General features: G+C 35.3%; 1 protein-coding gene across 7 annotated transcripts in view; it reads left to right on the top strand.

Moving 5' to 3' along the window:
• Nucleotides 1–18,051, top strand: part of KCNT2 (potassium sodium-activated channel subfamily T member 2) — a 377,236-nt gene that overhangs the window by 175,759 nt on the left and 183,426 nt on the right. For all 7 annotated transcript variants that reach the window (XM_032422169.1, XM_032422163.1, XM_032422167.1 and 4 more), the window contains 4 exons: nucleotides 9,555–9,735; nucleotides 10,921–11,085; nucleotides 12,865–13,001; nucleotides 16,893–16,956. In XM_032422169.1, the coding sequence (XP_032278060.1) occupies nucleotides 9,555–9,735; nucleotides 10,921–11,085; nucleotides 12,865–13,001; nucleotides 16,893–16,956 (547 nt within the window). The remainder of the gene's footprint in view (nucleotides 1–9,554; nucleotides 9,736–10,920; nucleotides 11,086–12,864; nucleotides 13,002–16,892; nucleotides 16,957–18,051) is intronic.

Here is an 18,051-nt window from a genome sequence, read left to right as displayed (position 1 = left end):
GATATTAGGTTATCCATTTTCCATTATAAAACATTTAAGTTTTGTAGCATCTATTGGTTTTATATAAATCAGTTTTTTTCTTATTTAAAATTCACAGGTATTTTTATAATAGAGAAATTATAAGACAATTATATTAATTTGCATCTTTCCATTTCAAAGTTGGACCACTATAAATGTATCTGATTAACTTTTATGCAAATTAACTAAACAAAAATACAAATAGAACTTGGTGTTACACTGGTTTATTTTTTCTATCTTAAATTGGAGTAAATTATTTAATTTCAAATATTTAGGCAGACAATACAAGATAATAAACAAAAATTTTGTAACAATTAGGGGTGTCTGGGGGGCTCAGTTGGTTATGCATATGACTCTTGGTTTTGGCTCAGGTCATGATCTCAGAGTCATGAGATCGAGCCCTGAGTCAGGCTCAGGCTCAGCCCTGAGTCACACTCCACTGAGTGTGGAGCGAGCTTGTCCATCTCCCTCTGCTCCTCCCCATGGTCATGCTCTCTCTCTCTTGCTCTCAGATAAATAAATAAGTAAAAATCTTTAAAAAAATTTTGTTATGATTACATATCCGCTAAAATCAAGCATTTTTTTTTTTTTTTTTAAAGATTTTATTTATTTATTTGACAGAGAGAGACACAGCGAGAGAGGGAACACAAGCAGGGGGAGTGGGAGAGGGAGAAGCAGGCCTCCCGCCGAGCAGGGAGCCCGATGTGGGGCTCGATCCCAGGACCCTGGGATCATGACCTGAGCCGAAGGCAGACGCTTAACGACTGAGCCACCCAGGCGCCCCTAAAATCAAGCATTTTAAGCAAGACTTTTTTGTTTTTAATATTACTGCCCAGTCACAAAACAATATTAAATTTGATTAACTATAAAATTTAAAGATAAGAGTGTTTACTAATATCTACCAGTTATGATTATTTATTTTTAAATTCTGCATTATTAATTTTTTCCCACTACTTTCAATTCAGGATATAATTCAAATAGTTTAACTTCGTCTTTGACTGAAAAGATGTATCTCTTACAATAAGGCAAAATAGGATATTTTGATTATGAGTGTGATCTATTTGAGCACATTCTTGAATTTAGTTTATCAGAAAATCTGTACCCATCATTAAAATCACTTCTGGGTACAGACACAAAATAATAATTAACTGAAATTCATCAATTATGATCAGGGAGAAGAGGCAGTTTTTGTTCAATAATGGCTCCAAAGACATCTGTGAATGAAATAAGATAACAATCTATATTAAAATGGATTATAATCACTGAATAGCTGCAAATCCTTGTGTAGCATGTTGTAGCATTCACAATTCTAGGAAAAATAGCTAACATATAAGTGAAATATTAATGTTTATGCATAATGCAAATGAAGAGTATTTCAATGCTAAAACTAGCCTTAAGAATTATATAATAAAGAAACAATAAGCTATCTGTGTATCTACCTATCCTGAAGATACACTTTTTTTTTTAAAGATTTTATTTATTTATTTGAGAGAGAGAGAAAGAGAGAGAGCTCAAGCAGTGGGGAGGGGCAGAGGGAGAGGGAGAAGCAGACTCCCCGCTGATTAGGGAACCCAACGCAGGGCTTTATCCCAGAACCCTGAGATCATGACCTGAGCCAAAAGCAAACGCTTAACCAACTGAGCCCCCCAGGCGCCCTTGAAGATACACTTTTTTAAATTGAAGTATAGTGGACACCGAAGATAATACTTTTTCAATTCCTTCATAAAAGTAGCTGAATTGTTTGGAAAGATAGCTTATATGAACAATCTAAAATTATTTTTTAGTTGAATGATTGACATAGAGCAGTAATACACATATTGAGAGTGGTAGGTTTCTTTCATAAAACATAAGCTAGACACTTTTCATATTATGACAGTTCTATAACTAACCTGATTGATTGAATGTAGTGTTAAAGTCTGTAATATTCACTAACAGTGTCCTGAATGGGATTTCAGGTAAAGTTTTTGATTAGTAAATAGTTAAATGTAACAAACTTAATTCAATAACTCAATTTTTAAATACATTAGTGACATAGAGAATTTAGAATGTAATGACACTAAATAAATGCAATCTTATATTTGAATATTCAATTTGATTTTATAAAAAGACAAATTTTTAGTTACACAATTTATTTGTATATTACGCAAGCAGGATGACTTTCTTTTTTTTTTTTTTTAAAGATTTTATTTATTTATTTGACAGAGAGAGACACAGCGAGAGAGGGAACACAAGCAGGGGGAGTGGGAGAGGGAGAAGCAGGCTTCCCGCCTAGCAGGGAGCCCGATGTGGGGCTCGATCCCAGGACCTGGGGACCATGACCTGAGCCGAAGGCAGACACTTAACAACTGAGCCACCCAGGCGCCCCAAGCAGGATGACTTTCAATAAGTTAGTCAAATTTCCAATTTCTAAATCTTTCGTTTATCATATTATTTAAGTAGTACTAACTGAAACAAATGCTGGAGTTACAAATACTAATTACTAGGGAGAGTAAAACCTAATTTGCTTATTTATAGTACTTGGATATTTCAAGTGATATTGATTAAAAGGTGATGGGAAAGTCAATAGATTTATGGAATATTGCATCTGCCTCCCCTGCCTCCCTAAAGAAGTATTTACTCTTGCCACTTACTTATATTAGATTCCACAGTTAGGGCAGCAGTCAGATAAACATTTTGGGTGCTTTTTTTAAATTAATAAATTATATTTAGTTTATATCTAAATAGGCTAAGTGGCTTGGTGATTTAAATATGGCAATAGAGATCTATGATCATTGTTCTGTGCTTGGCACTATTTTAGGTGCTCAGGCAACATGGTTGAAGAAAGCACGTGACTTCTGTCCTAAAAGACCTCCATTCATATAAAGCGTTATAGACAATGGACACCAAACCCAACACATGACTAAAACTTTTTTTTTTTTTTGATTAAGCAGGATAAGGAAAATTAGAATTATAGATAATGGTCAATATAGGAGTAAAGACTTGGAAGATGTGAGGAGTTAGTGATGACAAAATCTGGGGCAATAGGGTTCTAGCCAGAGAATGTTCCATGACAAGGAACATGGCTCTCATGTTGATCAGAAAGCAAGAATGCCAGTGTAGCTGGGGCAGAGTGAACCACAGAGAAGAGTAGAAAATTAGTGTGAAAGGCATGGTAGGGAAGGGTCAGATTGGGTATATGCTATAGGCAAGTGAAAGAACATTAGCTTTTAGTCAAGTGAAATATAGGGAACCCTCTTAGAGTTTTAAGTAGGGGAATAGCATGACTTGACCTGCGTTTTCATAGGGCAACTCTGGCATGATGGTGATAGGCTCCTGGGAGAAGGATGGGAGTGTTTACTGCAGTGCAGGGCAGAGAACATGATGGCAAGGATCATTGCAGTAGCAGTGGTGAGTAGTGATAGTGAATTCTGGTTATGTTTTGAAGCTAGAAACAGTGGAATTTGCTAAGGATTTGGATGTGGGTTGTGAAAGAAAGAGAGAAGTCAAGGATGGCTTTAGGATTGTGACCTGATCAACAAGAAAGCTGTATTTGCCACCATTTGATTTGAAGAATTTGGGAGGAGCAAAATTAGAGAGGAAGTTTAGGATTCTGTTTGGACATTGGAAATATTAGAAATAAAGGGAGAAAGTTGAAAGAAGATTTGGGTGACACGTGGCACATTTCAGAGATAGCAGTGAGGCTGGTGTGGCTGGAGGACAGTGAGTTAGGGGATGGTCTTAGAAGATGAGGTCCAAGAAGAGCCCTTTATTCTGAATACAGTTAAAGGGCATTTAGAGTTGTGAACACAGAGGGAACAAGATTTGATCTATAACTGAAAAGGATTACTCTTTTCTTGGGCTAGATATTTATTTTCTTTTTTTTCTCTTTTTTTTCCTCTCTTTTTTTAAATTTTATTATGTTATGTTAATCACCATACATTACATCATTAGTTTTTGATGTAGTGTTCCATGATTCATTGTTTGCATATAACACCCAGTGCTCCATTCAGTACATGCCCTCTTTAGTAACCATCACCAGGCTAACCCATCCCCCCACTCCCCTCCCCTCTAGAACCCTCAGTTTGTTTCTCAGAGTCCATAGTCTCTCATGGTTTGTCTCCCCCTCTGATTCCCCCCCCTTCATTTCTCCCATCCTACTATCTTCTTTTTTTTTTTTTTTTAACATATAATGTATTATTTGTTTCAGAGATACAGGTCTGTGATTCAACAGTTTTACACAATTCACAGTGTTCACCATAGCACATACCCTCCCCAATATCTATCACCCAGCCACCGCATCCCTCCCATCCCCCACCACTCCAGCAACCCTCAGTTTGTTTCCTGAGATTAAGAATTCCTCATATCAGTGAGATCATATGATACATGTCTTTCTCTGACTTATTTCGCTCAGCATAATACCCTCCAATTCCAACCACATCATTGCAAATGGCAAGATTTCATTCCTTTTGATGGCTGCATAATATTCCATTGTATATATATACCACATCTTCTTTATCCACTCATCTGTCGATGGACATCTTGGCTCTTTCCATAGTTTGGCTGTTGTGGACATTGCTGCTATAAACATTTGGGTGCATGTACCCCTTCGGATCCCTACATTTGTATCTTTGGGGTAAATACCCAGTAGTGCAATTTCTGGTTCATAGGGCAGCTCTATTTTCAACTTTTTGAGGAACCTTCATACTGTTTTCCAGAGTGGCTGCACCAGCTTGCATTCCCACCAGCAGTGTAGGAGGGTTCCCCTTTCTCCTCATCTTCTTGGGCTAGATATTAAATATTCTCTGTCCTATTTTCTCTTGGCAAGAAGGAACTAAGTTCATTTATTTATTACAAAAATATTTATGGCCTTAGAAGATATGTAAACATCAGTATTTTTTGAAATGTAATGACATTGTTATCCACAAACTGAAGCAGTGGCCCATTAAATGAGACCTAAATGAAACTGGTTGACAGGCCTATTCAAAATCAGAGAAAAACTGGGGCACCTGGGTGGCTCAGTCATCAACTGTCTGCCTTTGGCACAGGTCATGATCCCAGGGTCCTGAGATTGAGCCCCGCATTGGGCTCCCTATTCGGCGGAAGCCTGCTTCTCCCTCTCCCCTTCCCCCTGCTTGTGTTCCCTCTCTCGCTGTGTCTCTCTCTGTCAAATAAATAAAATCTTAAAAAAAAAAAATCAGAGAAAAACTCTAAAAGTAATTCAGTGTATTTACCTTTATTACTCCTTAAAAATAATGTTAATTTTTGTTTTTGTATAATAATACCAAGTGTGTAACAACTGATGTGGGTGTCTTCGTTTTCATATTGATTTAGTGAGTATTAAGGTATATCAAGTCTTGAATCTTAAATGTGATATTGATAAATATGTGAAAATTTCACATGATTTTTCTAGGTCAAGTAAAATGGCATTTTACATAAGGATTATAAAAAATGATTGCAAGCATGATTTTAACTACAGTTATATCAAAGCAATTAAATATCTTGGACTGTAACATGATTTATTCAATAATATTTATTAAGATTTATATAAGTTGTGATAAGTATTCTCACTTATACAGTTTGGTGGATTGAAAAACATGATCACAAAATTTTGTAGCTCTTCTCATCAGGAGATAGAGTCTATTTCCACAGCCATTCCTCCAATCTGGGCTGATCTAGTGACTTGCTTTGGCAAATAGAATGGGGCAGATAAAGCTTGGTCTGAAGAGGACTTTCAGTTGCTATCATTGCCCTGGGACAGTAATGAAGCAGACTGAATCTATTGGAGGATGGGTGGTCACATGGAGAATAACCAAGCAAGGCAAACAGACAACAGTGAACACTGGCCATTTGGCACAGGAGTGAGGCCACCTTGGACCTTTCATTCTAGCCAGACTTCTAGCTCAATGCAGCCACATGAATGAGCCCAAGAAAACCCGAGAAAATTCCCACCTACCACATGCAATCACGTGAAATGATAAATTATTACAGTTTGAGGCCACTGAGTTTTGGGGAGTTGGTTATGCAAGTAATAAAAAGCAGAAACACATGAATGAACTGCTTTCTGGAGTTTGTTTGCATGTATTATTTGAGTATGTTTTAAGCAGGTGTTCTTTTGTTCTTTTAGCACTTAGTTAATGAGTGACTACTAAGCACTTTGTGCTAAGTGCTCTAGGAAATAAAAATATAGGCGTAAATAGTGTCAGTAGGGTAAGTAATAGTTGAGTTGGGGTGATAAATATTAAACTCTAAAAATAGGTATTATTGTAAAGGTTTACCTATGTGAGACATGAACTCCTATGTGCTCTAGGAATTCAGCAGGAACTTCTAGGAATTCCTTGAACTTGAGATTCAATAAGTCTTTATAAGGGAGGTCATTTTTGAGCTAGGGTTCAAAAAATGGGAATCACAGTAGGTGTTATGGAGAGAGGGCTTCAGTTGTAGGGAACAGATTGGGCAAATTCGATATAGAGGGTAAGGATTATATACTATGATAGGTAAACCATCCAAATAGTAAGTGAAGGGGAGATAAAGTGAGAGAAAAATTTGAGAAAAACCAGATTAGATCCAGATGCTGGAGCCTAATTAATTCTGTATGTACCACATATCTATTGCCAAATAACAAGCCACCTAAAAGGTAGTGGCTTTAACACAGCACAGTTTGTTGTTTCTCACAGTTCTGTGGTTGAAACCAGGATAGTTTTCCTGCTGGTCTCACTTGCAGTTATTCTTGGCTTCAGTCATGTGATGGCCTGACAGGAACTGGAGCATCCAAGATGGCCGACTCTCATGTCTGGCAGTTGGTGCTGGCTGTTAGTTGGGACATTTTTTTTTTTTTTTCCACAAGCCTCTCATCCTTCAGTAGATTATACCAGGCTGCTGTACAGCATGGTAATCTCAGACTTCTAAGTCAGCAAGAACAAAAACTTCAGGGTGTTTGTAAGATCCCTGCTCTGTCATCCATCCACACACCATCATTTCTACAAAATTTTGTTGGTCAAATAAGTTATTAGGCTGTTCAAATGCAAGGACATGGAGAACTAGATTTCACTTTTTTTAAAAAAGATTTTATTTATTTATTTGAGAGAGAGAGAATGAGAGAGAGAGAGAGAGCACGAGACGGGGGAGGATCAGAGGGAGAAGCAGACTCCCTGCCAAGCAGGGAGCCCGATGTGGGACTTGATCCTGGGACTCCAGGATCATGACTTGAGCCGAAGGCAGCCGCCCAACCATCTGAGCCACGAAGGCACCCTAGATTTCACTTTTGATGGGAAGTACAGCAATATCATGTTGCAAACAGGCATAAGCATAGGAAGGCTTGATTTATTGGCAGCTATTATAATAATCTATCACATCATGAATTACAAAGTGGTCTTAAATTGTAAGAATCCAGTGCCTTTTTTTAAACCTGAGATTGACATAGCCAAGCTTTTTAAAATTAATTAATTATTTTATTTTTATTTTTTTTGGCAAGAGAGAGTGCACGCACCTGCAGTGAAGGGGAGGGGGGAGTGGGGGAGGGAGAGAGAGAATCTTAAGCCCCAAGGCAGGGCTTGATCTCACAACCCTGAGATCATGACCTGAGCCAAAATCAAGAGTTGGACGCTTAACTAACTGAGCCACCCAGGCGCCCCTCTAAGCTTTGTTTAAGGAATGTGAATGTGGCCATTATGAATAGGTTATATTAAAAAAAGAACAATCTGAAGACAAGGAAGCAGAGTAGGAGACTTTTATACTAGTTTAGGTGAAGATAATGTTTATCTGAATTAAAAAATGGACATTTTATCTATGAACAGGGACTGACTTTTAATGTGTAGTTATGTAATATATAGTAAGCCTTTAACATTTGAATCCTTAAACTATGTAATTTATCTTCCTTATTTTATTTTCTACTGAAGTGTAGAAGTTGAGCATAAATTGTTTACATTTTCAAATACATATTTTTGTGATAAAATTAAAAAACCTACTTCGCAGAAATATTTGTTATCAAACAGTTGTTCTCTTTGGTTATAGTAAGGCTCCATCTGAGTAGTCTTATAATTAGTTTGGCTATGATATTGCATAGGGACAGCAGAGCAAATAAACTGATACGAATCAACTCATATGACCTGGCAGCTCACACAAAATTCCTAAGCATAGAACAAGGGCAATTTTGCTGAACCATTCTGGAAACCTGGAGGTAAGAAAGAAAAAGAAAAAGAAAAGAAAAAAAGAACAGTCTCTGCCTCAGCAGTAAAATGATGACAAGTACCCTACTATTTCTCTTCTGTCCCTTGGTTTATCTACCTGTGTGCTTACCCACCTATCTACCTATCCACTGGCTTAGACTCTGCCTTAAAAAAACAAAACAATCAAAAAACATTTAATATTTGAGATAATTAAATATTTTTTGATATGTAACCTAGACAAATAGGAAGATTATCTTAAAAGGATAGAAAAGAAAATAGAAAAATTAAACATTGAATATCACCTCTTTGTGGTCATCAAAATCGAGCTGTCTTCTTGTTGTGCATAGGGGTTGGAATGAGTATCCAAAAGTAAACACTGATTTTTTTTGGACAGCTTTGTAGAGGAATAATTTACGTGCCATACAGTGCACTCATTTTAAGTGTAAATATCAATCATTTTAAATGCATTTACAGAGTTCTGCAATCATCACCACATTCCGGTTTTAGAACATTTTTCTATCACCCTTCTTCCCACCATCAGCCCCAGGCAGCCACTAGTCTGCTTTCTGTCTCTTTTCTGGACATTTTGTATAAACAGTATCATATAGTCTGTAGTTTTCTACATCTGTCTTCTTTCACTGACCATGTTTTTGTGGTTTATCCATATTATAATATGCATCGATACCTGTTTTTTTTCTTCTTGCTGAATTGTGTGCCATTATACACTGATTTATGTGCAAATCTCCTAGCTCCCTCCAAGGCTCACCTTTCCTTTTTTTTCTTTTTCTTTTTTCTTTTTTTTTTCTTTGCCAGTAGTAGTGCTATTTTTAGTGCTATTTTAACAATTCTACTTTGGGGACATCCTGTAACAATTTCTATGCCGCTCTCTTACTTTTATACCATTAGGAGCTTTATACAGATGGTTGATCTCTTGAGAATGACTTGGCAATTGTTAACTCCTCAAACCTTTCATATATATATATGTGAAACACACACACATTATACAATAAGATGGCTTCCTGTAAAAAAAAAAAGACTATCACTCTTTTGACAGGGAATAAATTTAGCAATTTCTGTCTCTATGTTTCCTGGCATGCATTCAAAATGTTTGTGTTAGTCACCCATGAAATTCAGTCTATTCCTTTTTACATGCTACTCCGGTATACTCTGTGATATTTTGGCTACAATTTTTGATTATCAATCAAAATAATACTATATTTGGTTAATGTGGGTAAAAAACTTAAAAAATGATATTTTCCTGAGGAAAAAAAGATTGTACAATATAAGATCCAGCTTACTGCATGGCTTTATGAAATGTGCTTTCAAAAGAATAATGAGAAATAATGTGCCCAATTTGAAAGTTTTAATTTTAATGCACGTTTGTTTCTTTAGCATTTGTGGAATCCAACATCTGGAACGAATAGGGAAGAAGCTGAATCTCTTTGACTCCCTTTACTTCTGCATTGTGACATTTTCCACTGTGGGCTTTGGGGATGTCACCCCTGAAACATGGTCCTCCAAGCTTTTTGTCGTTGCCATGATCTGTGTTGCTCTTGTGGTTCTACCCATACAGGTAAACAGAGCCAGGGTAAATTTTATAGAAATGTGCAAATCTTATAAAATCAACCCTTTCATGCTTAGTAAGAAATGCAGGGTGGTTTATTAATGTAATATATTGACACATGTTATTATTGTATCTAGTCAATGAATTAAAATGGTCTCAGGAAACGCTTTTTCATATTATATTAGAAACTGACTTTTTCCCCCTCCATTCACAACTGAAATAACTCACATCTCATTTCAATTCTTGAAGATGTTTCTTTGAAATATAAGGTATTTAATTATATTAATTATAAGATCATAGGATAATATAGTTTTAATTACAGAATGATAGATCAAAGAAATAAACTTATGAAGGTTTGATTTCTTTTGGTTCTTGAAACAATATAAAAGCTAAACATTGCAATAAATAAAAACTGATCACGTATGTTGGTCAACTAAAACAAAATCTGAAGATGATATGTAACTAATATACAACATTCTGGGAGTGGATAAGGTGGTTGCAAAGGGACAGAGATATAAAAGGAGACTAAAGATAAGCAGATGCAATCTCCAACTCTTCCCTACAGTGAGCTCTTAGGTGCCCATGGGTGAGCAGGTCAGAGACAGGATATGGCAAATACAAATCAAACTTGTATCTTCCATTACAAACCTCTGGCCACAGTATATCTAAATATCCTTTATGTAGGTATGAAAATGATCTTCCCACTTTTATCCAGTCATGCATGTGTTCCTTCCTGACATCCCTCCACTTCCCTTACATACCAATTATAGCTGTACAACTAGAATGTGACCTTGTGTGTTGGGTATCTCTCATTGCATGAGATGGGTGCTGAACTTGGTTGAAGAAGGTAGAAGAAATGCCTTTGATGTTTTTCTCTTTGACGCAGTGCATGACACATCATGGCTGCCTGCTTTACTGGACATAAAGCAGAGGCACAAACCTTTTAGTGCTGTTATGATATAATAGGAAAATCATATTAATATGTTTCTGTAGAGACCTGAGGCCCCTGGGAAGCATTAGCAACTTGTACAGCAATCACATGAAAAGTCTGTTGTTGAAGGGAATACGGATAATTTGAATCTCAGTGAGTTCCATCTAAGAAATTGAGTGTATCTAATAAACAATGGATGTATTGCATTGATTTTTATTTTCATGTCTAAAGTTTTTTATTCATTTGTGGAAAATGCATTGCAGTTTGAACAGCTGGCCTATTTGTGGATGGAGAGACAAAAGTCAGGTGGAAACTATAGTCGACATAGAGCTCAAACTGAGAAGCATGTTGTTCTGTGTGTCAGTTCACTGAAGATTGATTTACTTATGGACTTTTTAAATGAATTCTATGCTCACCCAAGACTTCAGGTACATTAAAATTATGTTACGCCTTTGCTGGATCATAACTAACTAACATATTGTCCAAGTCAATTAACTGATGGTGCAGCCTGCATTCTGGAGGATTTTTATTTATACACTCAAATTTAGAAAGAGTAAATGAAGAACTGCAAATATAACCAGGAACATAGAAAAAAATGCTTAAGGAATACACAGTATTTTAAGTTTCCTTCTGTATCTACACTAAAAGACAGATGGAATTATGTTAATGCTACAAAGAAAGGTTTTCTTTGAATTAAATGGATTTTTTTTCTCCCTTGGGTAATGCACAAATGACATTTTTATGAAACAGTGGAATTTAACATAAGATATCAAACAATGAAAAAGTCATTTCACAATATCATCTACTCACTTGAAATTATCAAAAGTTTTATCAAGTGTTGCTGATAGAAATGTGAAAGTCTGAAAGTTCCATTTTTCCTTTTGTTTCCCAGAGTGTACCTAGGTCTTATTTATACTAGCAATGAGTGACCCCAAACTGGACAATAACTAGCTGAATTGAGAACAATAATTCAGAAAAAAAAATCTCTTCATCTGTCTATGCAGATAAAATCCTCAGATACTTCTGCCACTTGCTGTGTGGTACTGGGCCAGTGTATATTTAGATAATCTCCTTTTCCTGCTCAATGCACTTTCAGTCCAAACAGTAAGGAGCTACTTGAATGTCTTGTATTTCCTCAATAAATTTGTGTCAAGAGGTTGGACAGTCCTGAGATCAAAACAGTACTGAGTTATCTAATTAGATCTCCCTTAAATAGATCTTTTTTTTCATGACTATATTGGAGATCTTTTAAAATACTATTTAAAAAATATTTTTTAAAAATATAATTTATAAATGATACTTAAATTACATCATACATTCTTTTGTTTTCATATAAATTAATTTGCATTTTTGAAGAAACATCATATGTATTTGTTGTTTTTATTATTATTCATATTAAGTAATTGCAGTTTTGCTCATTATAATCCATAAAGAAAACCTATTTTTGGGAAAATTTGATGCCCCAGGTTTTGATACCTAGTAATTTATTTTGTCTGATATCAATGTGGCAAATTCTCAAAACTCCCCAAATTTCCACTAGATACATTTTAGATGATAAAATAGTGAATGTTGCCCAAAGAATTGTAATTCCTATAATCAGTGTATTAAACTATTTTATCACTCAGAGTACTTTTGTATTTTTTCAAAAGGGTCATAATTTTGAAATATGTGATCTCAAAGTTTTAAATTTCCTTTGTATTATCAATATTTTTATGAATCCTTATCCTTTCAGATATTCATCAGAGATTTTTCAGTATTATCTGTTCATAATATTTCCAAATGATATAAATCACCATCAGAATTTCTATTCTAAAAGTAAAAACTTGAAGTATGAATTGATTTTTAAGGACTTCTGTCCTGTATGTATTACATATTTTAGAATCAGCCTGAAGTTATAACTGAAAACTTCATAGGTTGGAAATGTCTACTGAGTATACACTGATTACCTTCTCTTCATGGTACTAATAAGATTGAAAAAGGTCAGGATGACCTTATGTTGCTTTATGAGATTTTTATATGTCTCAGTTATGTTTATTATAGTATCATGTTAATGTATGTCCAGGTTTTAAACACAAATTTTTACTTATTAGCAGGAGTTTATTTCTATATCATCATATTTCTAAATGTTCTTAGACATTCTGTTTACTTATGTAATATAAAACACAGCATTATTGATTTTGCCCCATTGCTCACCTTGTTTTGAATAGGATTATTATGTGGTGATTTTGTGTCCTACTGAAATGGATGTGCAAGTTCGAAGGGTACTGCAGATTCCAATGTGGTCACAAAGAGTAATCTACCTTCAAGGCTCAGCCCTTAAAGATCAGGATCTGTTGAGAGCAAAGTAGGTATCCCTATCTATTTTCCATCTTGCAATACTTTAATATCTTTTCTCTCCTCCAAATTTTAGCAATTTTCAGACTTGCAAGATGTGTTTAAGTATTTTTGAATACAGAATCTTGCCATAGTCCCTCTGCTGGTCAAATTGAAAGGTTAAAAATATAAAATCAGTGTATTTGCTCCCTTTTTCAGTGCAAGGATGTTCAGCAGACCGTGTCCACACAACACAATGAGGAGTGTGGCATGGTGTAATTATCTCAAGCTGTCAGGCAAGAGCTGAGTTATCCAGACTCACTGTTAGAGTAGTCTCCAAATCCCTGAATACTGTTTTTATTCCACAAATAAAAATTTTGGGCTAACCATTATATGAAATGCCAAAGCAGTTTGAGTCAGGGTTTAAATTCTAGAGTTTGTATTATGTACCGGGCAGATGACACTTGTGATGTCCCTGGGGCTGGAGGAAGGTAACTGGGTCTTAGTTGCTCTTTTCCTGTAGCACATGTGCTAGTCAACCTGGCTTAAAGGTGACATAGGCACACACCTTTGTCACAGGTCATGGGATTGTTCCATATGAACAGAGTGAAAACATGGTTGGGCCGACCATGGACACCAGGGAGTCAGGGCCTCTGCAAACAACACCCATAGTTTCAGAAGCCAGAAGAAACCTTCAGCAGGGGTGGTTTTGCTCCATGTTTTCTGTTGCTTTTAAAGTTTTAAACATGTCTTTGTTGGGGAGGAAGAATATCCTATCCCCTTCTAGGTCCTTCTAGCTGGACTAAGAATCAAATTGACATGAGACAGATTAACAGGAGAAAATCAAATTTAATAGTGTATGTACAGGGAATCCATACAGACATGGAACTTCCAAAGACAGGAAAATATGTCATTCTGAGCTAAGGAGAAGGGGTAGAGGTCTGGGACTACCAAGGGAAGGAAAGCAAGTTACAGGGAGATGAACAAGAGTGCTGTGTATTGGGTAAGACTGATGAATCACAGACCTGTGCCCCTGAAACAAATAATACATTATATATTAATAATAAAGAAAAAAAAAGAGTAAATGTTTGGTAAACAAATGTTTGCTGGGCCACTCAGAAACAATGGGACATGGAGGACTTGAATCAAACAGGCTTTGCTAGGTTCTTCCTTGCCTGCCCTCCCTAGTTTGTATCATAATGTAGTTATCTATGGTGATAGCTCCCTTCCTGGGGCAGATTTTCTGTCTAAATTCTTTTCAGGTAGTTGAGGAGGGAGATAAAGAGCTTTCCTGAATCTGCTGGGTTTTGATTGCTTTTTAGCTCAAAGTAATCTTCATGCAAACGTGGCCCATCTTGGAGTGGCCTTGGATCCTACCTCTCCATATTTGTCCCTGAGTTGTCTTATGTGCTCTTAAATATAAGTCTCCTCACTGAATTTGAGAGCATAAGTGTTTTTTATTTTGTTGCTTTATTTTTTCTGGATGGCTTGAGTATGTGTGTTAGTGGAGATGGGTGTGTTTATGCATGTTGTGTGTGTGCGTGTGTGTATGTGGATAGTGGAAAAGAACAGAAGAAAACTCCCAAAATCCTTTTTGCTGCTTAATTCTGGAAAGTGATGACTAGATATTTTGTAACCGGAACTTTGACATTACCTTTGATTTATATACAGTAGGGCAATTTAAGTGAGATTTTTCAATGATTTAATAACTTCTGAAACAAAAAAGTTAGTAGAAACCATCAGGATATAATGAATGGTACCTAATTAGGAAATTTAGCTTCTTTGAGAACATATTAGTATTTCCGGTGGATTAAATACTTCATAGATATTGTCAGTGTACACACGAGTTAAGTCAGATTCTCCTAGTACCTCAAGCAATAGATGGCTTTAGGTGTTTGCTATTTGCTATCTATATACATTTTTTGGGAGCTCTAAAGAAATAGTTGCATAGACACTAACATAATTTGGATCTTTATATTCATCTGTATAGATAATCAATATGCTTAATTACTGTATGCATTAAGTTCTTCACATAAGAATAATTCCCATATTATGTTCACTATGAATTTATGTGATAATTGAAGGCTTTTTATTACCTAATAAATTAATCTAAGCTATTAGTATTAGCTGTTAGTATTTTAGCTTGATACTATAGAAGGGAGCCGAATTTGCTACCCCAAAATATGCCTCAGTGGTGTAAGGATTATTGTGAGCTGGTTATTTTTAAGAAACAGCAGACACAGGAAAAACTGAAAACCTAGCAGAAGTTAACCCTTTTGTAAGGGACATTTCCATTTATAAGGGAAATCTCCATCCATAAGTGTGTCTCTCTCTCTCTCTCTCTGTACTTGGAAGAGGATGACTCAATTTCTGCAAACTCTTGTGAATGGAGAAAGCAAGGACCTAAATCTGTATAACAACCTACGCTGGTTTACTGTGCTTTTCTTGATAGGTTCCCATAACTGGCTCACCGTTAGCCAAACATCTTGGTCTTTAGCTGAAAATGGTGTTTAAGGTGGTGGCTTCATGGGAGAGGAGTTAATCAGTTTTCCAGGGTGTCTCCCACGTATACAGGAGGTATACGTGTTATTAAACTTCTGTTTGCTTTTCTTCTGTTAATCTGTCTTTTTATTACAGAGGGGTCTCAGCCAAGGACCTAGATGGGTAGAGGGAAAATGATTTATCTTTTTATTCATGATTTATTTAGGATTAACAATTCATTTATTATTAATATTATTAAAATGATTTCTCAGCAAAGTCAATCACATTTACAAGAAGCATTCATTCATTGGAATATACCAAGGATGAGAATGAGGATGAGAGAGGTAGCAGGCTGGTAATACTAAAAAATCTGGGTTAAGAAAGAAGTATTCATTTTATGTTCATTTCTTATCCTAATGTCATATAAAGATTTGGGATTTAATGTTAACTAATACATTCTTCAACACAATTTCCCATGCAAGAAACAAGGAGTAGGATTCTCCAAACCAGTTCCAAAGGTCAGTTGCATGAATTTTGAATTGCTTTGTTGAAGATGATGTTTAGAAAATGTTATGCGATACTAATTATCTTATAACCATGACTCAGTATTTTTCCAAAACTGTTTGGTTTGATCTAATTTCTTGGACTTTTATCTTTCCTCTGCATAGAAAAAAAATTTGGGGGGGGGGGGTGGAGGTTTATTTTATCATAATGAATCAGAAAGATAAAACATTCCTTATTTTGAAATTAACATTTTTATGTTTTTATTTTTTTTAAAGATTTTTTATTTTTAAGTAATCTCTACACCCAATGGGGAGGTTGAATTTACAATCCCGAGATCAATAGTCGCATGTTCTACCGACTGAGCCAACCAGGCACCCCAACATTTTTATGTTTTTAGAACATTATTTATCAAGCACTGAAACCTACTGTTTATCACCAAATTTAAGAAATGTAGAACTTTAGTATAAGGGACAAGGGTTGGGAACAAGATGATGAATCATCTCCAAGAAATGTAAATGTACAGTAGAGTTTGATATAAGAATACTAAGTAGCTCTTCCTTCTCTCTTAGTTAATTGAGTAACTTTGCAGTTAAAATGTAACTAATCATAAAGTAAAGGCCAATATAACTCCCTTAATTTAAACAAAGCATATACATGAAAAAATATATAATCATAAAAGAGAATAAAATTTGAGTGTTTTTTTAATTTTTGTCATTATGAACTGTTGAGTTATATAGTCAATTCAACAACCATTGCTTTGTTTATAATCAAGTACAGTCATGATCTGCTAGAAATCTAACTATCGTTTAAGCCTAAGGATACTCATAGTTTATTTGCACTTTGTGTACATTGGACTAAGCATTGGAATTCTATTTTTCAGACACTACAAAGATATTTCAGTGTATGATTATTATTTTTTTTTTTTGTCTGTATTTAGGATGGATGATGCTGAGGCCTGTTTTATTCTGAGCAGCCGTTGTGAAGTGGATAGGACATCATCTGTAAGTTTCTAAAAGTCTCTTTCATAATTGTTCTTATTCCCTTAGAAGATTTTTAAAAAATTTTTTTAAAAATCTGCCTATGTTAAATATAGGTAACTTTAAAATATTGCTAAAGGGAAGCAAATATCTCTAAACTGTCTTTGCCACAATATAAGAAGAGCAGCATTATGGACTGTGTCAACAAAACTGTTTTTTGAAGTAGTTTCTACTAGTCCTTGGGTTTTCTGTTGATCAAAATGAAATAGGTCATATATTTTTATTAAATATGTCCTTTCCTATGTAATTTCATTAAAATGGTCTCAATTTCCTCAACTCAAAACAAAGCAGATGGATCAGGCAGTCTGCATTAGAATCAGTTGGAGAGCTTCTAAAAAAGTATGCATTCATGAAAATTTTATTCAGTATATATGAAGTGGGGATCTAGAATCTGTGTATTTTTAAAAGATCCCCATGTGATTGGGAAGCACATCTCAACTTGACACCTTTTGGCTTATATGATCTCTGTGATTTTTTTTGGCAAAAAGTTGTATAAACTCATAATTAAATTAAATTAAATTAATTAATTAAATTAATTTAAATATAATTTACCAAATTATAACTTGCATTTTTAAACATGCATCCTAATTCTATTGTTTTTAAAAAGTACTTTATTATTTTATATTGCGCAGGTACTATTAACTCCTGTGTTTCTAAGCCGATGAGTTTATCTTTAGTCATATCTGTGGTACAGAGACAAAGCCTTGGTGGCTTCTGTAGTGATTGAGGAAAGGCAATCTATGCATGGGTCTTTCAGGGACATCATTTGGTTTTTTTCTGGAGCATTTAATAGGACACTCTCTTATATTAAATTAGACTGTGAGTCCTGAATGTGGCAGGCTCTATGTTCTCCTGTTGACCTCACTCTAATTTACCTAAGTTCTTATTCAGTTCTAAACTAATTTTCTCATCCTTTATTTGAAGAGGGTTGTTAGGGCTTGTATTGTGTCCCCTAAAACTCATATATTGAAGCCCAACCCCCCCAGTACCTCATAATGTGAACTTATTTGGAGATAAAGTCTTAATAAAGACAATCAAGTTATAATGTGCTCATTAGGG

Source organism: Phoca vitulina, unplaced genomic scaffold (genome assembly GCF_004348235.1).
Source record: "Phoca vitulina isolate PV1807 unplaced genomic scaffold, GSC_HSeal_1.0 scaffold26, whole genome shotgun sequence".
Lineage (NCBI taxonomy): Eukaryota > Metazoa > Chordata > Mammalia > Carnivora > Phocidae > Phoca > Phoca vitulina.
Note: the sequence above shows the minus strand (reverse complement) of the source record. Positions and strands in the feature narration are given on the sequence as shown.